The 19,350-nt window shown below is 37.3% G+C and overlaps 2 protein-coding genes across 2 annotated transcripts; one reads left to right on the forward strand and one right to left on the reverse strand.

Annotated features, from left to right (window-relative positions):
- Positions 1-583: 583 nt before the first annotated feature.
- On the forward strand, positions 584-6,661 carry LOC116126047 (GTPase-activating protein GYP1-like). The gene is made up of 10 exons (XM_031411742.1): positions 584-789; positions 1,834-1,984; positions 2,101-2,281; positions 2,445-2,515; positions 3,091-3,228; positions 3,316-3,407; positions 4,142-4,413; positions 5,552-5,637; positions 5,842-5,943; positions 6,148-6,661. The coding sequence occupies exons 1-10, from the start codon at positions 635-637 to the stop codon at positions 6,307-6,309; spliced, it is 1,410 nt and encodes a 469-aa protein (XP_031267602.1). The 5' UTR covers positions 584-634; the 3' UTR covers positions 6,310-6,661.
- An 815-nt stretch (positions 6,662-7,476) lies between these two features.
- LOC116126079 (pentatricopeptide repeat-containing protein At1g62350-like) lies at positions 7,477-10,211 on the reverse strand. Its single transcript, XM_031411790.1, has 3 exons — positions 9,862-10,211; positions 8,418-8,804; positions 7,477-7,840 (listed from the first exon to the last, which is right to left on the reverse strand). Exons 1-3 carry the CDS (start codon positions 10,186-10,188, stop codon positions 7,814-7,816), a joined length of 741 nt encoding a protein of 246 aa, XP_031267650.1. The 5' UTR covers positions 10,189-10,211; the 3' UTR covers positions 7,477-7,813.
- Positions 10,212-19,350: the final 9,139 nt, after the last annotated feature.

Genomic DNA, 19,350 nt, shown 5'->3' on the forward strand with positions numbered 1-19,350 from the left:
TAAAAGAGTTTTGATTAAAATTTTGGGTACAATTTTATTTTTACAAAATAAGGGAAAGGTTTTTAAGAACAGTAATGCTAGACTTACCGACCCAGCTACCAATTTGACATACTGATTCATGTGAATTGAGTCAAATTTTGAGATTTGGGTTGTTGGGTAGTTGGGTCGATATGTAAAAATCGGTATTTGGGTCAGTAAGTATAGTATTACTGTTTTAAGAAAAATTGTTTGGTGATATATTTTTAAGAATATTTTTTACACACTTATATATATATATTTTATTTATTTATTTATTTATTTATTTTGTCCTAAATAAAAAAAAAAATTCTAATTCATATGTTAAAGGGGAAATGAATATGATAAATTTATATAAGTATGTCAAAATCAGTTAGATATAAAAAACTAATAAAATAATTATTTTAGATTATGATTTTTTTTTCTTATCTCACATGTTTAATATTATAAATGTGAATTTTTTAATTAAATTAACAATATTTATTACCTTAATTTTGACTCTTAACATAGACCCTAATCACATGATTTAGAAATAAATTCATGAAAAAACTTAAAAAGAGAGAAAATAAAATAAAGAAAAAAGCATGGCCTTTACACAACAGCTACAACAACAGTAAGCATGAACATTAATCACCAAAACAGCAACACCAGCAAAGAAGAACAAAAACAACAAAATCAAAACCAAAATCAGAAGCAAGATCATCCCGAAAGAGACACCATTTCTGCCTCAACCCTGGATTCCAGATTCAACCAAACCCTCAAGAATGTTCAGGGGTATGTTTAAAAAAGCTTCGTTTTTATAAATTTTATCATAAATTTTCATTATTTTGCATCAGATTTGTGTGCCCATTTGGGGATTAGCTGCAGATCTTGGAAATGGTTCCTGGGTGTTTTGTTTTATTGGTTTTTTAATTGGTTGTTGCGGGTTTTGTTTGGATTTGGGGATTGGTTTTGGTGGGTATGGTAGATCTCTTTAGTTGGGGTTGGTGATCTAGAATTTGAGTGTTATGTGAAATTTTAGGTTTTTATCTTTGAGATGGGTGATATTGTTGGAAATTTGATGTGGGTTTGGTTGGTTTTTGTGAAATTTAGTGAGAGAAGAGTTGTGTGGTTCGTTAGAGTTTGATGAATTCATTGCTTCAAGAGAGAATGTGAGGAGAGGGAACGGAAGATTGAAGATTCATTTGGATCTAAAATATTTTGAAGTATGATTTTTGTTTTTGTTGTTTAAGCCTAGTGTTATTGTAAATTAGTGGAGTGTGATTTACTTGGGGAATTACAGTAGGTGTATTATGGTTTGATATATGACAGTTATGAATTTGTTATTTATGAAAGTTTACTTGCATATTCTAAATTTGCTGACTTATACCGAGTGCAGTATTGCAAATAAGTTAGTATGGTCTTAGGTGTCATTTTCTTCTGGAAGTTGCTGCTATTAGCTACAGATTGTAGATATTTTCATTTAATTATCGAAACACGTCAATTTTTGTGTAAAGCTGTGATCAGTAAAATTCTTCGTCAGATTGTTAATGGCTTCCTTTAATATGGCTGGCCATTGTCTCCATTGCATGGTAGATAGATTCCAGCATTTTGCTTATACCAATTGGTAATGACAGGATGATACCGGTATTGGTTGTTTCAAATGATGTTATCTCATATTTAAAGAGTTCACTTAAATGATGCTTCTATAGCTGTTGTGCTAGCATTTTGTTTTCTGTGTCTTTTTTCTGGAAATATCTGTCTATCATCATCTTCTGGTACAAGCTATAAGATTGCTGTAATTTGTAACTTGGTTTCTGTATCTTCCTTGTGATTTAGGTTGCTTAAAGGTCGCAGTATTCCTGGTAAAATATTGCTGACCAGAAGGGCAGAGCCTATAGAGGACCCAAGCTTACATTCCCCAAGTTTTGGACGGAGCCTCTCACAGAATGACGCTGGGACAAGCGATCACGTGCATGATTCCATAGAAGTATCATTTATGATAAATATTCCTTTGTTTTTTTTTTTTTTTTTAATCTGACAATTTAAGTATCACTTGAAGTTTAAATATTAAAGGATTTGATTTGCTATTTACTTATCATGCAGGTAGAAGACCAGGATACAACCAAGCCAAATAATGGAAGTTCTCATAAGTTAAAGTCAACAAATTCAAATATTGAAACTATGTTCAAAGAATCTCAGAAGTCCAGTATGGGTGCTAGAGCTACAGATTCTGCAAGGGTTATGAAATTTACAAAGGAGCTATCTGGTTCAATGGTCATATTAGGTATCCTGCTATGTAGCTTCTTGCTTATCTATTGGTATAGAAATTTCGAAAGGAACTGATTTGGTTTTTAATTGAGATTCGGAGCCTTTATTTATTTGTTTATTTTTCCATCTCTCTACTGGCTTCGTATTTATACTGTATTCTTTTTTGCTTAATCATTCAGAAAGATTACGAGAGTTAGCTTGGAGTGGTGTACCACCATACATGCGCCCTACTGTTTGGAGGCTTCTCTTGGTAAGCTTGATGCTCTATTACTTGCATTTAGGAAGTACATTGACCACAGAGTTTGTTTATGATCATTCCTTTGGAAATTCTCTTACTGGTAATTTTTTTAAGTGATGTTTTTAAGAAAGTTTTGGACTATAAACTCTTTGATGAACGAACACTTGCACATGTAAAGAACTATGGTGTGGATTTCTTGTTAATCTTTATGCATAAATTGGTTGCTTTATTCTAACTCTGGTGAGAGAGATCAATTGAAAGATGTGGAAGCTGGTTTGTGCTCATTCTGTGTACCGTACATATTTTGAGTAGGTATTGGCCTTTTAGTTTATTACTCAACTGAAATTGAGGCTTGATGTGTTGGCTATAGGTCTGCTGTTGTTTCGTTACAATTAATTATAGTTCTGTTTTTCTTTTTTAGTTTGGTAGTCATCTATTCCTAAGGAATCATTTTAGGAGCATGCATTCAAGTGATTGTCTTCATCTGAGTACCGGGATTTACGTAATCTGGCCTCTTAAGTACCATGAATCATCTTTATTGAATATAGTTTTTTTCCTGTTGAAATTTAAATATGAACTGACAACAGGGATATGCACCACCTAATTCAGATAGAAGGGAGGGAGTCCTGAGAAGGAAGCGTAGTGAGTATCTTGACTGTGTTGCTCAGTTTTATGACATTCCAGATACTGAACGTTCAGATGATGAAATCAACATGCTTCGCCAGGTATTTTGACAGAAACTGCATATTAATCTTGATCTTTTTGTTTAACTTTCGATATGACCTTGACAGTTGTCATTACTTTCTTGTTAGATTGCTGTTGATTGTCCAAGAACCGTGCCTGATGTTACTTTCTTTCAGGAAGCACAAGTTCAAAAATCCTTAGAGCGCATTCTTTATACATGGTTAGACAATATTCTTACCCTTCTAGCCCCAGTTACCCATATCTTTTACATGATGGAATCTGTGCAAGTGAGAGACCGTTTAAATGATTGAAGTAGCTTGAGATTGAGCTGAATGCAGAAGGAAGAGCTTCTCACTTTTTATTGAATATTCAATCAATTGAATCCTGAATTTTATGAAAAAGTTCCAGCTCTATGCTTGGTTTTTTCTTATTTCTGTACCTAGGCATGTATGTAGACTAGTGTCATCACACTAGCAGTTGAGACAAGCGCATGATCCAGAATTGATATGTGTTCAACATGATATTGCTCAATCTGATCTATTTTTTCTGAAATCAAATCCTGCAATGAATTTAGGATGAGCAAATTAAACTTAAAAGTTTGGTAGAGTCAACCGTTAGACTAACTTTTAAACATGGTTCTGATTCTTATTTGTCATCTAACGACTGCTAGATGGATGACCTTTCTGTGCTGTTGTAAGTTATGCAAATATATATTACAGTGACCTGAGAACCCCTTCCATAATTCTGCTTAATTTCCAGATTATGTGCATTCCAATTCTTATTTGCCAATAGATTATGCTACTGTTACTTAATAGTCTTCCTAATTTTTGGTATTGGTAATTCTTATTCTGAATATTTTAGTGGGAAATTTTTTTTCACTTGGTGTTTCCTTACACCATTTTATTGGCAGATCAAAACTTTTTGTCATGTGTAAAAATTCTATTTTCTTTCCAGGGCTATTCGGCATCCTGCAAGTGGGTATGTTCAGGGGATAAATGATCTTGTTACCCCTTTTCTTGTTGCTTTCCTTTCGGAATATTTGGAAGGGAGTGTGGATAATTGGTCGATCTCAGATATTCCACCAGAAAAAATCTCTGACATAGAGGCTGATTGCTATTGGTGCCTATCAAAATTGCTTGATGGTATGCAAGATCATTACACATTTGCTCAACCAGGAATCCAGAGGCTTGTGTTTAAGCTGAAGGAATTGGTTCGCAGGATTGATGGTAAAACCATTTTCTGGCATTTTCTTCTTTTAAATTATGCTACTTCTAATGAGCCAAGTCACATTTTGCTTTTGCAAGTAAATTAAATCTGCCAAATAGTTCTCAAATTTTTATATTTCAATAATTTGGTTGGTGGTCCTTTGGAACTTCATTATTATGGTGGCTTCTAAAATACTTGTCCCTAGAGCTCTTTGACCCAAAAGTGATAGGAACCCACTCCAATAACTCAACAATTTGGACTGGGTCATGGGTCTTTTATGGACTTGGGTAGAACTCTCTTTGGAAAACCGGCTTGCCAAGGGAGGGTGCCCAAGCCTATATAACCCACATGCCCACCATTTTTCCTTTCAATGTGGGATCCTAACATTCCACCACGCTTCCGCAACCGACGTCCACGTCGGCCTCTTTACCCCCGTCGGCCTCTTTACCCCTTGGGTGACTACGCGGATCTCCTTTCCCTTGGGCCTCCATGTCTTTTCTCAGGGTAGCAGCCCGGGCCCAAGGTCAGTCTGCCACGTATGCGTTGCCACATAGGCGCAGGATCATGCTCTGGTACCAATTGATAGGAACCCACTCCAATAACTCAACAATTTGGACTAGGCCATGGGTCTTTTATGGGCCTGGGTAAAACTCTCTTTGGAAAACCGGCTTACCAAGGGAGGGTGCCCAAGCCTATATAACCCACATGCCCACCATTTTTCCTTTCAATGTGGGATCCTAACAAAAAGCTACTGCCTCGTCCTCTCTCCCTCCCCCTCGCCTACCTAGATTTTCTGTAACAAATAATGATGTCCTATTGTTTAGGTTGATAATAGCAATAATGTTCAATTTTTTTTTTTTTAAATATTATTTTAAAAACATAAGAGGGTAATTTTTGTAATAAATTTGAGGGCTTCAATTAGAAAGAAATAATTTGAATGCTATCAAAATAGCTATCTCGGTCATTAGCTTAAGTTTTTTGTGTTAGATGGAGCTCAGCACAACACGCCAGCAGAATGGCTTTTCTACTTCAAGCTGCATTAAGCATTTTCTCATTTTTCTTGGATACTTGTGTGTGTGTGTACAAGGTTTTTAGTTTTAATTTTTTTCTTCAAATACAGTGTTCTCTGTCCTATTAACTTGTCTAATGTTGAACCAGAACCTGTTTCAAGACACATTGAAGAGCAGGGGCTTGAATTTCTTCAATTTGCTTTCCGCTGGTTTAACTGTCTGTTAATTCGTGAGGTATGTTTTCAGCATGCTTAACCTGTGCACTGAACTAATGCCATTTCCTTCATTTCTAATATTTATTTGTCATTAATAAAATAGCCCAAACCTCTATTCACTATAACCTGTTAACTTGCAACTAAGGAAGAGTTAATTTGAGATTCAGTTATGTTCTTGCTTTTTCATTTAATTGGGAAGCTGATAACTTGTTTGTTTTATTAGATCCCATTTCATCTTGTTACTCGATTGTGGGACACATATCTTGCTGAAGGAGATGCATTGCCTGATTTCCTTGTATACATATTTGCCAGTTTTCTTTTAACGGTGAGGGACTTTGCTTTGCATTGGTATAATTTGCGCAATTTTACTTTCAAATGAATTACTGGTAATGATCTCTCTTTCAAAATGAGTGAATATTTTATAACCCACATAAATTTGTATACGCCCTTCTGAGATGAGATACATTTCTGTCATAGAAATATCAAACATCAAATACCTAAGCATATTCTTTCATTATCTATTTTACAGTGGTCGGATAAGCTTCAGAAGCTGGACTTCCAGGAGATGGTAATGTTCCTGCAACACCTTCCGACGAACAATTGGACGCACCAAGAGCTTGAGATGGTACTATCCAGAGCATACATGTGGCACAGTATGTTCAATAGCTCTCCTAGCCACCTAGCTAGCTGAAGAGGAACTATTAACGACATTCTGAATTTTGGTTTCCTTCTTCCCCTTTCAACAATTTTTTTTTTACTTTCTTTTCGTTGTAATATTTATTTGTTCCTCGACGTGGTTTGTTACCTGCGAGTGTATGATTTCTCTAATTTTAGTAGAAAGAGGCCAAACAATGTTCTCATTTCTGTTGTCAAAGTGGCCTGTATTATATGTATTGTCAGGCATTCCTTTGTATATCTACCTGATGAAAGCAAAAGAAGAGGATTACTTATTTCTTTTCATATAAGTCGTGTTCCAAGTACAATAAATTGAAACTTAGGGCAACATTATTGTAAGCTTTATACCAACTCCTTTTTTGTATAATGTGGGCAAGTTCTATTTGATCTTATTATGCATGGATGCAATCCTTTATAAAGTGACAATTTGAAATAGTCGCCTGTCGCTTATCAAATTATTCGATATTATATTACTGAAACCAATTCACTCCAATTTTATATAATCCTCTAGAAATTTTATTATGATTGTTGTGCTATAAAACTGATGCAATCACACAATAAATATGTACCCCTAGCTTGGTACTCGGGGTTTGGGTAGGAACTGGCCATCAACAGGTAGGTTTTGGTTTCAAACTTTTGAAGCTGACATTGTGCGGTTCCGGTTCTTGCAATCACGAACTAGAATAATTAAGAATTGAAATCGAAACTAGGAACTGAGACTAATACGAAATAACATTAAAGAGTGGAATGTGTAATTTTAATTTTGGAGTTTGTAATTTGAAATTTTTGATTTTTCAACAGATTATTGTAATTTGTAATATGAAATTCTTAATTTCCATAAAGTTGAATTGGAGGTGGAAGGCCTGAAGGCTTTATAATGTATTTATAATTTTATTTTTTGTCAACAAGTGTTCGATGGGGGTGTATTTGTAAGTTTTTAAGGGTTTTTTTTGTCATTTTATAAACTTTTGGGGGGTATGTAATTTTCCCGAGTACCCGGAATTAAAACTGTTGTTGTAGGTTCCAATTCTGGGCATCCATTGGTTTCGGTTTTGATTCTTTCAAAAAATGTAAAGTACCCGAAACCGAATACTCCTAAAGCTAGGTGCTTGTGGAGAATTGCTTCAACATTGGTACATTAGATTGTTCAATGGTATCAGATACGTTACCATATCAATTTGGTAAGATACATCGGAAGAAAATTTTAGAACATTATTTAGAATGTGTAACCTCACTCTGGAAATAATAAACTCCATTGAAAATAGAGTTATACTACTGATCTACAAACTTCACCTGAATTTAGTTCGCCTTATATCTAATAGATATACAAGTTAATGATGGAGAGAAGATCTTTAGTTATGCTGAACTCTGAATCATTACAACTAAAACAATGGTGCTTCAACATGTTGAATGGCCTCTTCATAATATTTCTTCAAGAGAAGTGCAAATGTCTAACGAGTGTTGTAGCTTGTATGAAGTACAAAAGCCAGCTCTATGTTTGCTTCATGCACAGGAGGTCTTCAAACAATATCAACTACTCTCTTTCGCTGGCACATCAAGAGCCAAAGTCAGATATTTCTATAAGCTAAAATTCCATGCAATAATGAAAAATATCTTAGACTAGAAGAAATATGGCTCCATATATAAACACGAATCAAAAAGTGATCTATATCAACCGTCATCATTAGTGTAAGAACACAAATGTAGTGTGCAATAGTGAATCTCAAAATTTTCTTCATTTATTTGCCCAAAACACCAATAATATGTATCCATCTGAAGATCAACCCAAAGAGATAATTTTGTTCAACTAAAACCATGCGGATAAATTTCCAATATCATAGTTCCATTAACCCCAGAAGAAACAATCTGCAAACTTAATCGGTTTTTGTTTTAACTCCTCTAAGAAGAAAAATTCTACACATCCCAGAGTTCTTTTTTCATGATATTCTCAAGAAAGAAAAGGGAGTTGCTGTTAAAGCCTAACCAAAAGAGCCATACAGGCAAGGACTCTTCCCATATTTCAGGCATGCATATGAGATGCGCATCCTTAATTTACATTAGAACATACAATTTAGTACAGATAAAAGGACACTGCCCAAAAATGTGTAAACATGGATATCTTACATGTTTCCGAGCAACTGTTTCAAGGAATTTCTCAGGATAATCAACATATTGAGCACATTCTTTCCTTACAGTCGCTGCCAGCTCTTCTTCTCCAGCATTGTCAAGATTCCTGATCAAAATTGTCAATGTTAATTTATCTGGAGCACAGCTTGATGCCTTCATTGCTCCATAATTCTCCATTGCCTTGTCTATCATGCCCACTTGCAGATACGCTCCAATCATTTCGTTATAAGCCCTTGTGTCAGGTTCCAAACCTTCTTTTTCGAGTTCACAAAAAAGCTCTTCAGCACTTGTTATTAGTTCGTTCTTTCCCAACATTTGAATCATGTCACAGTATAAAGACAGATCTGGCTTATACCACTCTTCTTTCCGCACAAAATGGAAGACCTAAAACCTGATCTCATTTCAGATATAGTATAAAATAGAAAGAACATATGCATTCAATTGAAAAATAAATTGGCAATTAAAGAAAAGGAGTGTGAAAAGTAAAACACAACTAATATTAGCTTTCATCAATGGACATGAATTTTTTTTTCCCGTTTTTGATAACCACCCCAATTTTTCTTATCAGTCTACTGCATTCGAAAATGAGAACTACTATTGCCACATCCTACTACACTAGGCAAGATTACCTAGACACAATTTCTGAAAGTAAAAAGTGAGAACTAATCAACTCATGTTGTGATACTTTAAGAGCATTCAAACTCTTGTCCAGATCAAAGAACTAGTCTGGTTTAGGGTCAAAGAGTTATTACTTCTGCAAATCTTTAAGCTTAAAATCACACAGATGCAAGTTGAAACCATCATCCCCAGAAAAACTGAGGAGGTACTCATTTTTCTATTTAATACACTGACAAAATAACTGATTAGCAAACATAAACAAAATTAAATATCATGAAAACTGATTAGCAAAGTGATCTCGTAAAAAGAAAAAGATTGAAAGATAAACTTGAATCTCTCCACATCAATTTCATTTGCTGATGAATAAGCCCAATGTCCAATAAAAAATTAGTTCAAGTAATTCATATAGGAACATAATTTTTCTGGAAAGCCTTCTAACGTATAAAATTTGAGTAGCAAAACTACTCTCAAAAAGTTCATTCACTCAACTCTACAAAAGGAAGCTACACTAAAATCAATTTCAACATTGAAAAGTATAATGGTTAAATCATTCTACAATAATGTGAAGATATGGACAGCATTTTCCATATTAAAACACAAATTTCAATATTATACTACAGAAATTCACCATACTTGGAAAATTAATAATCTGAAAACATCACCAAGAATCAGAAAAACAGTGAGACACTGTCTCCAAAATGCAAAATTATGCTCACGTGCTCACTTGAAGCAATTTAAAACTATCAAACAAACACAAATCCCAAACAAGAAATTCAAAAAAGAAATATTTAAATAAACAATATTAACATAAATATTCATATACCTTGAGGGCTAACTCTAATTCATTTTGTCTCTGCAACTCAGTCAAAGTGTCCAACAAGTCAGTTTTGAGAAGCCTGGAGACTCTGCCATGAAAAACCTCTTCAAGTTTTGAACTTGACTTGGCAAGTTTCATGGCATGGACGGCCTGGATGGCTTCTGTTGACAAAATTCTAGACTGCCTTACGGGCTTTCTGCTTCCATCTCTTAACCCACAAGTTATTGTTAAAGTCCCAATCTTTTTGTTCACAGGAAGTGAAATACATGGCTTTTTCTGGAACCCCAGTTGAGAGAAAGGGAGTTTGATACTGCCCATTAGAGCTGATTTCATGGAGGCAGTGGAGAGAAACCGGAGAGAGAGACTAGAGAGAGGAGGATGAAGAGATGCGAGCCTTAAGTAGCTCCTTAGAAGTTGTTAATTATCATCGACATCCCCCCTAAGTTTTTATGAGGATAAATTCACTTAGACCCCTATATTTTATCATTTTAATAATTTACCCATATGACTTGTAGGCAATGGCTTAGAAAATTGGTAATGGATTTTTTAAATAAACAATTTTCTTTTATATTTTTAATTACTCCTTAAAAAATTGATTAAATTATCCCAGACCCAGAGTGATGTTACATATATTTGATTAAAACCCACATTTAAAAAAATCCTATTAAAATTTTTAAAATAATCTAAATATCTAAATAAATTCCATATATTTCCAAAATTACCCTCTTAGTGATATTTTAACTATTTATCACATATTTTATTAAACCTTGAATTTATATAAATTTGGATAATAATCACTACATTCTTCTGTTCCATGAGATCTTGTTTTGATATTAAATCACTTATAAAAATAAAAAATCAATTATTTTGAACTTTTTCGTCCCTAACCTCAAGGATTCTCTTTTGACCCTAATGTTTCGGTAACTAATATTTTAATCCAGACTAGTAAAGATTGTGTATGAACGAACATAAATAACCCAAACTTTTTTGATAAAAATATTACCAATTATTGTTATATGTATTTTTAGTTATTATAAATTACTTATAAATATTTTTAATCATTATAAATTACTTATAAGATATGATTATAAGTAATTTATATTAACTAAAAAATATTTTTTAATAAAGAAAAGTTTAAAAAAAAAAAACACACTAATTATATCATAACTTCACAAAATTAAGTGTATAACAGAATGAATCTAGCATAACAATTGAAAATTATATTACTTAAAATTTAAGAACTGAAATAGGAAGTGACCATTTATAGAAAAATTATTAAATATTTTATTTATTGTCTCTTTATTTTCAATGATTTTTAAAAGATTCACTAATATAAGAGAAAGTCTATAATACTACGATGATATTGCATGCCAGTTAATTTATTATAATTAATAACTACTAATGTTATGCCCAAAAACCAGGGCTCGTGTAAGCATAAATCAGTAGAAACCAATTAAAATTTAGGAAGGTTTTCTACCATCTGGATGCAGCCACGTCCCGCAAGGACTAGAGGGGTAAGGCCATCGTTAGTGAGGCAGGTGAATGCCAGACTTATGAGTGGTTGGGAATTGTCTATATGCTGAAGCTTACGCGATTTAAGGATATATCTCGTGTAGACAACGAATGGGAAGCGGGTTAGGAATTGTACCACACCTGCCCGCAAGCAGAATCATGATTACCAACTTGAGTCCTCCAACTATAAATATAGGACTCTCCTCTGTTTTACAACATTGGCTCATCCACTTCTCTCCCTCTCTCTCTCTGTCTCTCTCTCTCTACATTTATTTTACTATTGTAATTCAGCTCGTCGAGTGCAACCTGAATGTAATCAACCATTAACATAATCACAGTGGACGTAGGATTCGCCTTAGAGCATCCGAACTACTTTAAAAATTGATACCTGCTCAACATCTCTTTTTATACTTTCATACCACATGTGACTTTTGAGTCCGCTTAGCATTTCACACGCATGAATAGTTGGTGTCAAAATTAAGCATCAACAATTTGACGCTAGAAGGAGGGCGTGATTTAGTATCCGCTCTTCATCAGAAACCTCTGACCGATCCTATCCACCAGCTAATGGCTCGCGGTTTCTAAATTGAGTGAACCAATATCGACAATGAGGAAATCCCCCAAGTACAGAATCACACTTCTCCTGAAGGGCTGTCAGTCCAACAGAGTATCATGGCAGATATTCGTTTAAGCTCACAACTTGACCCAACCGTGATGAATTATCTGGAGAGGCTAGACCATTTGGATCGGGTCGTGCCACCGCCAAAGATGCTTGCAGGTCGTACGAAAGTGCAAAAAAGGGCAAAGGGCCGAACCGCACGCACTGCAGCACGTAACAGTAAGGGGCAACAAGTGGCAAGCAATGGACCAAAGGGCTCTGAGGGGCTAGCAAACACCGGTCGCACAGCGGGTAGAATACCCATGCCATTGCGACTTGGTGACATGATGCAACATGAGCCGTCCCACGCCACATCATATGGACACACCCGTAAAAGTGCAAGGCAGGGAGATTCCTAGCCTCATCAAAATAATGGTCTCGACCATCGCCGCCGAGGTAACCCCCACCGTCTGCAGGTCTGTTCTGACCACCACAGGGGTCGAGAAAACTCCCTAAGTCATTCGCTACTCTCACACGGCTCTAGCCAGCATGTGTCAGGGTACGCCGGAGCTTCTGACCAAGCAGCAAAAGGGCCTAACCTTCAGCCCTTCCTCAATCGCAATCGTGAGGGTCGAACCTACGTTGCGGAAAGTAACCCCTCGATAGCTCCACTATCTCAGATTGAGGAGTTGTAGCCACAATTGGATCAGCTCAAGGCTCAGCAAAACGAACAGGGTAAGGTCGCTAAAGCATCCCCTTTTTCTCTAGCAATACTAGCTGCTCCTCTCCCATCTAGATTCAGGATGCCCAACATGCGGGCATTCAATGAGAATTCTGATCCACAGGACAACCTCTACGAGTTCAATGACCATATGAAACTCCACCAATTCTTCGACTTGGCCAAATGTCGCTGCTTAGCAGTGGCATTAATCGCCCATGCCAAGCGGGTTCAGGTCACTCCCCGCGGGATCAATAAGCTCATGGCAACAAATGAGCTCGTTAGTCTTGAGACACTTCCAAGCAAATGGAAGTTCTCAATGCCGTTGAGCTATCTGAGCAATATACGGCAAGAGAGGGATAAGTCCCTCTAATCTTATATAGACAAGTTTCATCGCAAACTCCATAAAATGGCTCACACTCTTGAAGAGTCTGTTCAGACTCTCATTATCGTAGGGGTTCGCCCGCAGACTGACTTATGGAAAGAGCTAAAATCAAATACGATGTTTCCCTCACTCATTTCTACGACCTTACCGAGAAGTATCTCCGAATAAAAAATTATGTGGCTACTCTCAATCACCATAACCCTGGTCTTTCAACCAATGTTCCAACCGGGGGGAGAACAGTAGAAGGGTTAATCACGGTTGGGCTAATGATGATCAGAGAAAAGGGAAGAAGCAGCGATTTAAGCCCAAAAAGTCTTATGCCCCAGTTCCTCGTCGCGATTGCAACAAAAATCAATACACTCTTTTGAAGGCCTCAGTATCAACAATTCTAGATAAGTCAGAAGAGGCTAGCCTGCTCGGAGAGCTGAAGCCCGTGAAGAATCCCCCCTCAGCTAGGAACAACAAAAAGTACTGCCGCTATCATTGGGACAATGAGCACCACACTGATGAGTATCGGGCTCTCAAGCAAGCAATTGAAGACCTTATCAAACAGGGACACTTTAAGGAGTATGTTGACAGTCCAACTCCCATTCGGGAAAAGGACCAAGAGGAACAAGGGAAGAGGCGTCGTGGTCGCAAGAGGCTCTATTGTGTAGGGATCATTTTCGAGGGGCCATACCTTGCGGAGAACTCTCGAGGTGCCAAGGAAAGGTATGCTTAGGAAGCTCACTATGACCCCTTGAGTGTAATGAGCATAGCGCCGTAACTTGCTAAGATTAGTAGGGAAGAGGAAATTACCTTCTCCGAAAAAGACATAGTACGATTGCAGCACCCCCACGACAATGCACTCGTCATCATGCCTAAAATAGGCTGGTGCGAAGTCCACAAAATGTTGGTGGACAATGGAAGTGCGTGAATATCCTATTTCAGCAAGCCTTCGAAAGAATGCAATTGGACGAGGCAGACTTGAAGCCTGCCTCCTTCCCCCTCTACGGTTTTACCAGGGATCACCTGATTCCTAAAGGAACGATTGTACTCCCCGTCACATTGGGTGAAACCAACAAAGTAACCAAGGTGACAGAGTTCTTGGTGGTAGACTGTCCGTCCGCCCTCAATGGCATCCTGGGACGACCTCTGCTATAGAATTTCAAGGCTGTTACCTCTATCTACTATCTGAAGATAAAGTTTTCCACCCAGACGGGGATCGGGGCAGTGCAAGGATCCCAACATGAATCTCGCGACTGTTACATAAAGGCAGTCTAGATGGCGTGCAAGGGAAAGGGAAAGCCAATGGTTGCCCCCAAGCATGCCATGGCAATCAGCAAAATTGAGCCACGACCTCTACCAACAGAGGACAACATGGATCCTCGCATCCAAGAATGTCCTCACAGCGGGTCAGTTGAGGACCTATTTAAGGTATCGGTAGAAGAAAGCGAGCTGACCAGAGTATTAAGAATTGGGAGTAATCTCAACCCCCAGCTCACCAAAAGCCTGACGAGCTTCCTCAGAGAAAATGTTGATGTTTTTGCATGGACTCACACTGATATGGTCGGGATCAGCTCAAACGTAATATGTCATGCACTAAACATTGACAGTACGGTCAAGCTAGTTCGCTAGAAGAGAAGAGCAATGGACCCTAAACGCTATGCCGCCTTGAAAAGTGAAGTGGATAAGCTCATCTTGAACAGGTCTATTTGAGAGGCACTTTACCCTAACTAGGTTGCCAACCCAATTTTGGTAAAAAAGCCCAATGGAAAATGACGAACCTGAGTCGACTTCACCGACCTCAACAAAGCATGTCCGAAGGATAGCTTTCTCCTGCTAAGGATCGACCAGCTCGTTGATGCCACTTCTGGGCATGAGCTGCTAAGCTTTATGGACACCTATTCAGGATATAATCAAATCCCGATGTACGCATCAGACGAAGAGCATACCTCGTTCGTTACAGATTGGGGACTGTGTTGTTACAAGGTCATGCCCTTCGGCTTGAAGAACGCTGGGGCAACTTACCAGCGGTTGGTCAACCGTATGTTTTTCGAATAGATCGACAAAATGATGAAAGTCTTTGTTGATGACATGCTAGTTAAGTCGCATGTCACTTCAAATCACATAGCACATCTCGCTAAAATGTTCGACGTGCTTCGGAAGTACAGAATGAAACTCAACCCCCTCAAGTGCTCATTCGGGGTATCCTCATAAAATTTTCTAGGGTACATGGTTAACCAGTGGGGGATAGAAATCAACTCCGAAAAGATCCAAGCTCTTCTCGATATGAAAAACCCCACCAGCAAAAAGCAGGTTCAGAGCCTAAATGGCAGGATAGTGGCTCTAAGTCGCTTCATATTGAGAGCAATAGATCATTGCTTGTCATTTTTTAACGTGCTTAGGGCCAACAAAAGTTTGAATGGACTTTAGAGTGCGAACAGGCCTTTCATAGTATAAAAGAACACCTTAGAAGACCACCTCTCCTGTCCAAGCATCTTCCCAAGGAAATTTTACTTCTGTACCTGTCCGTCTCCTAGCATGTGATCAACACTACTCTCATCCGGGAAGAAGGCAGAGTTCAATGGCCAGTGTATTACGCAAGCAAGCGACTGTTGGACGCCAAGATATGGTACCCAGAAATGGAGCGATTAGCTTATGCCTTGCTGATGGCCTCTAGAAAGCTGCGACCCTACTTCCATGCCCACACAATCCATGTTCTGACCAACTACTTGCTCATGCAAGTTCTTCGAAAGCCGAAAGCTTCGGGTAAGTTACTTAAATGGGCAATGGAACTGAGTCAATTCGATCTACATTACAGACCGAAAGCAAGCATCAGAAGGCAAGCTGTCTTTTGCGAGAGTTTCATTTTTCTTTCTAAGAATTTGAATTATGTGGCAACAGTCTGAAGCAAATTTGAGTTTTATAGGGGAAAAGCGATGGTTGGTTTCTTGAGCAAGCTACGTTTGGGTGGGACATGTTTCTCACCATTGATTATGACCACATGTTGTTAATCCGCGAGATGAGTAACCTCCATGTTTCGTAAACGCCAATCGATGTTTCCCTCCATTGGAATGACCAAACGACGGCACGGTTACCCTCCTCCACATTAAATGTGCCTTTATCCGTATTTAATGCCTCGAAAGAGAATGTCGATTCAGCATGGCTTGCATTAAATTCGCATGGCTGACACTTATTGCGTAATGGACAAGCCTATCAGAATAAAGGATATTTTATTGGTTAGGTGAACCATTACACGCAATGAATAACATCTGAAGAGGTCGTTCAAATTAACACTCTTCGTCGCGCGTCAATTTCAAAACTATGCGACTCCTCGCCTTTGATAAGAGATATGATGAGAATTTTTCAGGTCGTGAGCTAAGGTCGAGACTTAGGGCATGTTGATATGGCACTAATTGTGATTTGAATCAGGTCGTTGAACCTGCCATAAAAAACCACATCAGGTCGCTAGTGTAGCTTTCAGGGATCCATGTAGCTCGACCGGCTCGATCAAGTGTCATCCAGGACAAGTTGAGTCGCTGCATAATAATGAAGTTCTCAAGGTTCAACCCTTAAACCTTAAAAACTAAAGATGGGGGGGGGGGGGGGTGGCGGTGTGGGTGCGCGGGCACTTCTGTTATGCCCAAAAACCAGGGCTAGCATAAGTATAAATCAATAGAAACCAATCAGAATTCAAGAAGGTTTTATGTCGTCTGGATACAGCCACGTCCCGCAAGGATGAGAGGGGTAAGACCATCATTAATGAGGTAGGTGAACGCCAGACTTATGAGTAGTTGGGAATTGTCCACCTGTTAAAGCCTTATACGATTTAAGGATATCTCTCGTGCAGACAACCAATGGGAAGCGGGCTAGGAATTGTACCACACCTGCCCGCACACAGAATCATGATTACCAACTTGAGTCCTCCAACTATATATAGAGGGCTCTCCTTTATTTTAGAACATAGGCTCATCCACTTCTCTCTGTCTCTACATTTATTTTACTATTGTAATTCAACTCACCGAGTACGACCTGATTGTAATCAACCATTAATATAATCACAGTGGACGTAGGATTCGCCTTAGAGCATCCGAACCACTTTAAAAATTGCTATCTACTTAACATCTCTTTTTATACTTCTATATCACGTGTGACTTCTGAGTCCGCTTAGCACTTCACACGCATGAATAATTTGTGTTAAAATCAAGCATCAACAACTAACTTCTTTAATTTAAAGATAAATGAAAAAGAAAAAAAAATTATAGATGACATAAATTCATTGAAGAAATCTTCTTATCGTAAATGGTAAAAGGCCAATGGACGATCTACAGAAGTGTATCCACAGGAAGTTGAAGCTCATGAAGAAGAAAAGATAATAAAGCAGCACCAACATGAACTTGTGCTAGTGCAAGAAGAACACCAGCAAACGCATGAGAATACTATCGCATGAACAAGAGCGAAGCCGAAAAGAAAGGCAAAAGGAAGTAGCGCGAACGACGGATGAGCCGGTGGAGGCGGTTCTGGCTCTTAAATTTGATTGGTGTTGTAAATTAAATTTTCATTCATTAACTGAATTTCAGTTAAATTAGATTTATTTAATTCACGTAATAGAACAGTAAAATTTGGTCAACAGAAAACATAAGACAGTAATTCAGATTAATTAAAATTTTATAATGTAGGACATATTTTATTTTCCTAAAATCAGATTTTTAAATTGTTTCTTGTTTCTTATTTGATTTTCTAATTTTAATTAGGATTTTATATTTGGGAGTTTAGTTGTTTTAGAATTTTAGTTAAATGAGGAAGATTTGTTTTAGTTAATTTTTTCTCTCTTATTTTAAATTTGCTTATCCTGGTAGATTTTTTACTGTCTTACTATAATAGACTTATTATGCTACAAACAATTAAAAATAGAGTATTGAATATTGATAAATTTTTTTAAAAGGTTTATTCAAGTGCTAAAGCGTATTCATTGTGTATCCATATTCTAAGTCAAATTCGAGTAAAACTAGTGTTGTAAGACCTAGACCAGCCATTGATCGATCAAGGAGCCGATTCTCTGGTCAATCGATTCGAGCTGCGGTCTTATCAGACCGATGATGTTAGCATGACATAATAAAATTTATTACACAATAATGATATATTTCCAAAATAATTCCATCAAAATCCAAAATTCAAATAACAATATTACATAAATAAAATAAATTGGAAATCGAAATCTAAACATGAAATTTTATTATGTCATGTTGACGTTATCGGTCTGACCAATCGGTCAGCCCTGAGTTAATTTGGTTAGACATTGTTTTTGTTGATTTAACCGTAGGTCAATCCAGTCTAACTGCTATGATTGAGTTTAGGATGTATCTAGATCGGATAAGGGTCCGTTCCCGATCAAACTAGTTGAACCAGTCAATCCAATCTAGGTTTTAAGACAATGCTTAAAACAATTGAGATTAATTCATGCCAACTCGCTGTTTAATTTTAATTAATCAATTATATGGGTTCTTTTGTATTTATGAAAGAAAAAAGTTTTTTGATATTTCTAATGAACCATGCCACGTGGCAAAAAAAAGCTCAATCGGGATAATTAATTTAATCCCCCAAGATTTCCCCAAATTCCAGTCAAGTATTAGTAATGATGTAAAACTCTCTCGCTATTTGTCAGATGTTAACATGATTGTCAATTTTTACCCCTTAGGGGGCATTTGATTCAGAGAATGTTAGATTACTGGAAAGTTAGATTATCTTGATTGTCAATTTTTACCCCTTAGGGGGTGTTTGGTTTAGGAAATGTTAGATTACTGGAAAGTTAAATTATTGAGAATTTTTAGGAAAATGTGTTTATTTAATTGGTGTGTATGTTATATTAATATGTTTGGTTGGGAAGAATAAATTGGTGGGTATATTATTTAAATTACTGAATTGTCCTCTAATTAAATATTATTATTATATTATTTTTAATATTAATTATTATTTGGATTATTATAACCCCTCTATATTTAAAAACTTAGCAAAAACAACCCCATAATAAAAGTTTGGAAAATCAACAAAGCACCCCCACTAACCTAGCCACTGCCAGCCGTCGACAATCACTGCAGGCTGTCGGCAACCTAACGGCACACGGAAGACAGGAAATGGCTTCCGTGGGCTGTATGGCCATTTTCGGCCAACGATTTGGCCGGAAATGGCCAGACGTGAGAGATCTGGCCGTCGATGGCTCAGATTCCGGCGGTGGCCGAGGCGCAGGTGAGTGGGGGGTGGTGGCTTGAGTGGGTTGCAATTTGTTTTGAGTTCAAGGGT

This window comes from Pistacia vera, unplaced genomic scaffold, assembly GCF_008641045.1.
Source record: "Pistacia vera cultivar Batoury unplaced genomic scaffold, PisVer_v2 Contig174, whole genome shotgun sequence".
Classification (NCBI taxonomy): Eukaryota; Viridiplantae; Streptophyta; class Magnoliopsida; order Sapindales; family Anacardiaceae; genus Pistacia; species Pistacia vera.